Below are 8576 nucleotides of genomic sequence, written 5' to 3'. Positions count from 1 at the left end.
CAGCTTAAATAAAGACATCCATCGTCTCACATAATGGAGAAGTCTAGAGGCAGGACTAGGTCAGGCTGGAACGTAAGCTCCATGATGTCATGCTCCAGGCATCCCAAAGCCTCTCACAACCACATCCAATGGCAGAAAAAAACAGCCTTTCTGCTCTAGATCCTTTAATGAGGAAGGGCAAGCTTTCTCAGAAGTCCCCCAGCAGATTCAGCATCAGACTGTACTGGTCATACTTGGATCACATATCCACAACCTAAAAAGTTAGGAAAATGTGTCTGGTATTTTCAGCCTCTAATTATGACACATCTTTGATAAAATTTTAATAATCCTTCCCAACTACAGAAATTTAGTTTTACTATTTGGCCACCTAAGTTCAAACTAAGGTCTTAGAAATAATCAAACTTGATTAATGGTTGTTTTGTTTTGTTTTTTTCTCTTCTACAAACCACATTTATTTATTTTAGGGCTAGTTTGAGGGCTAACATTTCTAAAGTACTTTCAAATCATTAACTGTAGGCATTTACATTATTTTCCAAAAATTAATAGCAATGGTTTATCCACAAAAGAGGATCTCAAAGCAAATTCTAAGGCTGAAATTAGAACAAAAGCATATCTAGTACAGGCTCCTCACATCCTCTCTAGAACAATCTACCAATTCTGATTCTGTTTTTCTCAGAGTAACTTTTTCATATGCTCCTTTATTAACATAAATTAAGTGGTATGACGAAGTCTCTAACCTAGAGTTAATAAAATGTGTTTCTACTTCCAGAGCAAAAATAGATGACTGGTCAGCTTGAACTTTCTATAATGTTAACCATCTGCCAAACAATTCAGAACCCTCCTAGGAAAAGTCATGATCCTCCACACACTAATTAAGTGAGCCAATGCTGTAATCATACTTGAGATAACTAATCTATTTCAATCCTTATAATTTAATTATCTAAGTCTAGGAAATGAACTCCAACTTTAGTCCAAAATGATTAGAGGATTAAAGTCTAAAACCACTAAGTGCAAACTGAAATAGATCCACTAGGATGAAGTTCAAAATGGTTTTGTTCTTCTATTTAAAAGTCTGTTTATTATCACAAATTTAAGAAATAAAATGCTGAGAGACTAAAAAGCTGGTACTAAAATGTTGATACTAAAATGGTTTTCTAAACCAGCTGTAACTAACAGTAGCAGCTCTTATCATTCTATTACGTGAATTCATGCCTGGTGGATTTAAAATTTCCTAATAGGGTGGTCTTCCCTGAGTATCCTATATAAAACAGCTACACCATCTCCACTGACCCTGCTTTGTTTTTCTCCATCATGTTTCACCTCCTATTGCATATGCGTTTCTGTGTTTCTGTCTGTCTTCCCCACTAGAATGGTGTTACATAGGACGCAGTCATAGACGATCTTGGTGCTCCCTTCTCCAGCACCAAGAATAGGGCTTGACACATAGACACTAAACAAAGTGTATTGAGTGAACAAATGAATGTCTTAGAAATGAAGGCTTACAAATAAGAAACCTTGTCATGCTGGTGTAATGATTCCAACAGCAAGAACAATAAACAAATCACAAGGAAATATTTTCTTAAAAGCAACAGCTACTACTACCAATTGCTACAAGAGGCAGCTACCAGTTATAAAACATCTATTATGCTCTAAGCATGAAAAATATAAATGGTTTAATTTAATTCCGGTAACTAGCTAAGAGGTAGGTATGACTCCCATTTAACGGATGAGAAAATTGAAAATCAGAGAGGAAAAATTAGATGCCTAAGATGAAAAAGAGGACAAATAAGCAAATCCAGAACACGAAAACTCTTGACTCCCAAACCCCTATGTTAATTTGTGATATCTAAGTACCATTAAGGGAGGAAAGCAATTAGTATCACAATAGCAGGATACAGAGACCAACAATATAAAGAGCTGGAAAAAGCACAGGGCCCACAGTGATTTCTACAACTGAAGTTTGGGCTGCCAAAACATGAGATATGTTTAAAAATTAAACATTCCCAATTTTTTTTTCCCAAAAGAAATAACCTCACAGTCACTGACTATTCTGGTAGATAAACGGAGTTAAAGTATGAATAACTTATATTCTTGTAACCTGGCCTTAGGTTGACGTATCCAGTGAAAACTTCAGCATGTTAAACTATTTTTCTCTAATCCAGTTCTATTACAATTTAGCCAAAACTATTCTCTACTGTCTTTCTACCGATTTCTTCCTCATTAGCTTCCATTTTATATTTTTCAACCAATCCATTTATGTACAATTTTTATATGACTGGTCAAGCTCATCTGTTGTTCCATGAAATAAATGCAACTGATTCTGTGCCAGTAATGGTTTCTTAGACATTTAGTCATTACTTCCAGCCACATATTTCATGTTTCTGTGGAAAATTGGCAGCCATGTAGAGGTTTAATGCTCCTTTCAATACCAAAATTTATAATTTGTTACAAGGTCATTTTATCCATAGAGAAACTCACATTAAAGATATGTCTTTCAGCTACAAACATGTGTCTTGATTAATGTGGTTAGAGTAAAATCACATTCTCACTTTTCTACAACACAAATATTATCCCTATTTATAAATGACATTAGAAATCAATAAACATCTTAACTCACTAACAAGGTAAAGTGTCTTAATGTGAAGAAACCAATCACAGGGTTTCTTAGCAATGTGACTGGCTAAAAAACAAAACAACAACAACAAAAAAAAACAGTTTAAAAGTTTTAAGATGGAAAATATTTTTAAATTAAACAAACATTATAATACTCATGACTTGACTTGTACATTCGAAAGCCCTCTGATTGTGGCTGCCCTCAAACTTAAGCACTTCATTAGACAAATACGTTGTCATCCATACTACAACATGTCTCAGCAGTATTTTTCAACTTGACAGTTTTACTTACTGTCTTAGAAGCAGTATTAATGTACTGCATCACCATTTCTTTTTTGATACTGAAGTCCTTTTCCCGCAATGGTGCCTTTTTATCTTCATTTAAATTCATATCTTCCTGGAAAACACAATTAAAAAGCCTCATTTTAGAATCTAAGCAGAGCAGCAATTCTGTATACACTGTGAACAGAAAATCAGTAATTTGTAACTAAAGTAACATTAATTGTTTTAGAATGATTTACATGTAGTTCTGCCTTAAGGAAGGAAAGAAAAGAGTTGGGGAAACAGAAGAAAATATACAGATCATTTTAGCACATAAAATACTGTTATAGATTGAATTGTGTCCCAAAAAAATATGTGTTGAAATCCTAACCCCTGTACCTGTAAATATGACCCTGTTAGGAAATAGGGGGGTTTCTTTTGTTATGTTAATGAGGTAATAACAGAGTTTAGGGTAGAGTCTAAACCTAATCACTTCTGAGCTATAAAAGGACCAGAACAGACACTGAGACACATATATGGAGGAGACAGATGCTAAGGAATGCCAAGGAACACCACAGGGCTACTGATAAGAACCTTCCCTCTAGAGCCACACTCTAAATTCGAGCTTCTAACTGTGAGAAAGTAAACTGCTATTGTTTAAAGCCACTTACTTGGGGTATTTGTGTCACAGCAGCACTTTGTAACTGAGACAAACACTTAGAGAAAAGCCTTTCTAAATTCACAGCAGGCTAGTAAAATCACATTTACATCACTATAAATAATTAGACAGTTGAAGACTTCCACTCCTTATAAGATCTTTAGATTCATGATTTATATATGTGTGTGTGTGTGTGTGTGTGTGTATATTTTTAACAGCTCCACCTGAAGCTATCTTGCACCATTTTGAAAGTGTTGCTCTGTGTACTATAAAAATTAAAAAGTAAATAAAGCAACCACTCTCTAGATTCTGATAGCTATAAACACATACCATCATCAAAGGCAAAGCATTTTATAGTTTTAATTGTCTTTTTCCCACATCTATCAAAAATATTCATTCACTAGTTAATTTAATGAATATTCCAAGTCACATAAAATCTGGGCACACAGAATGAGGTACTACATAAAAATTTAACATTTCTCCATTGCACCAACCAAATAAGGGTCCAAGTAACGTAGAACTTGCTACAGTACCAATTCTGACTAAAAATATGTCAGGTATATCCACACAAACATATGAAATGCTATCAAAATCTATCAACCAAGCTGCTTAAGCATGAGGCTGTACTGACAAAGGAAAGAAAGCCTGAGGTAAAACAGCAATGGCTGAAGGAGAATGGGGACTGAAATGGATTTCCTCCTGATCTTAGCCCTGGGTCATTTGTAATATGCAAAGTAAAACCTTCAAATGGATAAACTCCATACCTACTCAGAAACAGATCCATAAAAATCAGAACTGTGGAGCACCTACAGTGCCCAGAAAGTTAAATTTCCTCCAAGTTTTAAAAGGGTGCTATATTCATCAAACATGGTAGTTTACGTCCTTAGCTCACTCAGTTTTGGGCTACGAAAGCTTACAACAATTTAAAAATAAAAAATCCCTTCCCTTCACCTTGGTATAAATATTTAAGATCTTGGAAGTTGTTCCATTTGACACTACAATAAAAGGTAGCAATTAATAATTGTCATTCTTGCTGTTCAGTTAGAAATATCCTATTATGCGAATAATGGTTTGTTTTCTCCCCCACCCCCACCCCCCACCCCAAGCTAGTGATTCTCAATAGGCCATAACATTACCTAGGTAGCATTTTGGAAACTTCGGAAATTTCTGGAAGTATTTTGGTTATCACTATGATGGAGGTAATGCGACCAGCATTTACAGGGGGCCAGGTATGTGAGGCATTCTGCCACACATGGGCTAGTCCTGCACAATGAAGAACGGCCTTGTAGCCCACAGAGATTCACATACCTAACAACAGACTCTAATATAATAGTATTAGATGTAAAATTAAATTAATATATAAAATGGTACAGCCTAAATATTTTGTATTAATGGTTTTAATATTCATTGGATTTTCCAGAAATCCAACTACTCTGTTAATTGATGTTGTTGTTGCTGGATGCAGTCAAGCTGTTCCCTGACTCATGGAGACCCCATGCACAACCATTGTGATCCATAGGGTTTTCACTGGCTAATTTTCAGAAGTAGATCACCAGACCTTTCTTCCTAGATCATCTTAGCCTGGAAGCTCCGCTGAAACCTGTTTAGCATCATAACAACACGTGAGCCTCCACTGACAGAAGGGTGGCAGCTGCGCTTGAAGTGCATTGGGCAGGAATTGAACCCAAGTCAAGTCATGGACCATGGAAGGTTATGAATTCTACCACTGAACTAGTTACACTGTGCTTTTTTTTTTTTATTTTTTTAAGGTTAACCACCAGCTGTACTCTAATTCTGAACTTCAGGTATTCCAGGGCAGTACTGCTTGTGGTATCTGACTCACCAGAACGGGTGGGGTTGTTTTTTTTTTTTTTAAGTTTACATTTGCTCAAAATTATCATAACGTAAACCCTTTGTCTTAGGTCAGGCGATTTCGATGCATGTGATTTATGGAGCAAGTGCTCTCAGGGTAAAGAGAGGAAGGAAGGGAAGCAAGACAGCACAGGGAAAAGATACACACAAAAATGGGGTCTCAGCTGGATTCTCACTTCAGCCTGAATTGCATCGTAGTCAGCTCCACCTTGAGGCAGAGGCCAGCCTTGACACCTTCCAGTGAGTCAGTCATTGGCTGCAGGACCCCAGTTCTACTGAGGGCAAATTTCTGGAGACAGGGGCAGCTCTGAGCCATCAGAGGCCAAAGCTCACTTCACCTGGGGGGTGGATGCACCAGCCTGGTAAAGGGGATCTGGAAAGGGCACCAACAACATTCACTGCACCACTTGAAAATAAGTTGCTTTTTATTAAAATAAAGCATCTTTCTAAATAGAATGGAATAAATACAGAAGCCCACATATAAATCCTAAACAAGCAATATAAACTGTTGCATAGAAACCAATTCTTCCATGCAGACATAGGTTAGGACACCTACTACACTGCACAGGTTCAAAATGACACTGCAGCTATAGGTTTTAAAACAGCCCTGAAATGGCAGTTTACTTCAATATATCAATATATTGATACATATATATGTAGTTCATCGAATGGTTAAGCAATCAGCTGCTAACCAAAAGGTTGGCGGTTCAAACTCACACAGTGGCTCCGTGGGAAAAAGACCTGGTGATCTTCTCCCATAAAGAATACAGCCTACAAAACCCTATGGAGCAGTTCTACTCTGTCACATGGGGTGCTATGAGGCGAAATGTCTCACAGGGCATCTAACAGCATCAGTTCACTGAAAGCCTACTATAGATAAAAACACGGAGCAAGGAAATACATAAACCAAAACCTTTGCCGTCGAGTTAATTCTGACTCATAGCAACCCCACAGGACAGAGCAGAACTACCCCATAGAGTTTCCAAGGAGTAGATGGCAGATTCGAACTGCCGACCTTTTGGTTAGTAGCCAAACACTTAACTACTATGCCACCAGGGCTCCAAGGAAATACATAGGACACATAAATGTATAATACATGATGAGTAATTAAAAAGAACCTAAAATTTCAGTGGATATATGAGACAAATGTCTACTCTGAATGGAAAAATCTTATCAGATGGCTTTCATTTTAGTTATGTAGTGCTGCTATAACAGAAATACAAGTGGATAGCTTTAACAAACAAAAATTTATCTTCTCACAGTTTAGGAGGCTAGAAGTTTGAATTCAAAGCCCTGGCTCTAGGGGAATGGTTTCTCGGCTCTGGAGAAAGGTCCTTGTCTCTTCAGCTTCTGCTTCCTGGTTCCTTGAAGATCTCCACGTGTCTTAGCATCTATCTTACCGTATCTCTGCTTTGCTAGCTTGATTAATTCTTTTATATATCACAAGAGATTGACTCAAGATACACTCTATACTAATCCTGCCTCATTAACCTAACAAAGACAACCGATCCCCAAATGACACTGTAACAACAGGCATACCAAAACCCAATGCCATTGAGTCATTCCAACTCACAGCGACCCTATAGGACAGAGTAGAACTGCCCCGTAGAGTTTCCAAGAAGCACCTGGTAGATTCAAACTGCTGACCTTTTGGTTAACAGCCGCAGCTTTAAACCACTATGCCACTAGGGTTTCCAACAACAGGCACAGAGGTTAGGATTTACAACACGTAGTATTTTTTGACGAGGGAAGGAACGTAATTCAATCCATAAAAGCTTTTCAGCTGAATATATCTCATTCAAAAAAATTAAGCATTTACCAATTCAAGACTTTAGTCGCTGTCTATCTGGAAAGTATATTGTTGTTGTTCTTATTGTTAAAGTCTATTAATATGTTAGCAATATACGTTATGAATTAACTCATTCTTAGCACTGCTTTCCTCTACCTGTTTAAGACACAGTTTTGCCTGAGGAAATTGGAAGTTGCAACGTCGAAAATTAATTTTCCTTTAGTTAATTACTTTCTAATTAAAAACTACACATAAATTGAATGGCTGTGTTGTTTGACTTTGTGAGTCTGACTGGCCCTAGGGAGAGACTTCAGAAATGTAGAGAAGAAATACGGCAAATAAAATTTTTTTAATTCAATTCCTGTGAACACAACTGTGCCACCAAAAAAAAAACTAAAGTTAAGAAGACCATATAGATGTGGTGTCAAAAAGTAACAAAGAGTGCTGCAAAATAAATGGGGAAAGCATGTCAAAAGGACACAAAAGCCAGCCTGAAAGAGCTCCCAATGGCCGAAGCTGGAACAATCTGGATTGTAACCCAAAGAATAAAATACACGGGGGAGATATTTTGAGATTGTACAAGTACTTTTTTCTCCTTAATTGAAAATAGTAACTTCCCAGTGGAGGAACCTGGCGGACACCACCTTAAAGAAGTAATCAAGGTTAACAACACCACTAATAAGACGTATCGACATCACATATCCCCTGATATGATGTACTGTGAAGGATATACCACCTTTGTGGTATCCTTCCTCCAAGACACCTCAATCTAAGTCTAAGAAAAATCCAGACAAACCCAAATGGAAAGACATTCTACAAAGTGGCTGACCAGGATTATTCAAGTGTCAAGGTCATGAAAGATAAGGAACTGTCACTGACTGGAGGAGACTGAAGAGCTATGATGATTAAATGCAAGATATGGCCCTGGATTGGATCCTAGAACAGAAAAAGGGCATGATGGAAACAGTGAAAAACTGGCGAAATTGGAATAAAGTCTATAGTTTAGTTAGTAATATTAAACCAACATTAATTTCTTAGTTTTGATGATTGTGCTAAGGTTATGTAAGATGTTGACATTAGGAGAAGCTGGGTGAAAGATACGTGAGAACTCTCTGTGCTAATTTTTGCAACTCTCCTAGAAGTCTAAAACTATTTCAAAATAAAAAGGTTTTGAAAAGGACTAAATCAAAATATTCATAAATAACACTGCTATCAAAATAATTTGAAAAGAACGAGAAAAATGGAACACCCTCTCATTCTTAAAAAAAAAAAAGTTCCCTAAATAAAAACAAATTTTTTAAATCCCCTAAATATAAAGAATAGATTTGCAAAATATTCAGGTAGAATAAACAGATGAATCTTTAGGCAGTGGTACTGGCGCAG

General features: G+C 36.8%; 1 protein-coding gene across 2 annotated transcripts in view; it reads right to left on the bottom strand.

Annotated features, from left to right (window-relative positions):
- Positions 1-8576, bottom strand: part of DIAPH3 (diaphanous related formin 3) — a 516843-nt gene that overhangs the window by 437445 nt on the left and 70822 nt on the right. For both annotated transcript variants that reach the window (XM_004386838.2, XM_004386839.2), the window contains one exon: positions 2906-3010. In XM_004386838.2, the coding sequence (XP_004386895.1) occupies positions 2906-3010 (105 nt within the window). The remainder of the gene's footprint in view (positions 1-2905; positions 3011-8576) is intronic.

The sequence above is a fragment of the Trichechus manatus genome, unplaced genomic scaffold, assembly GCF_000243295.1.
Source record: "Trichechus manatus latirostris isolate Lorelei unplaced genomic scaffold, TriManLat1.0 scaffold00173, whole genome shotgun sequence".
Lineage (NCBI taxonomy): Eukaryota > Metazoa > Chordata > Mammalia > Sirenia > Trichechidae > Trichechus > Trichechus manatus.
Note: the sequence above shows the minus strand (reverse complement) of the source record. Positions and strands in the feature narration are given on the sequence as shown.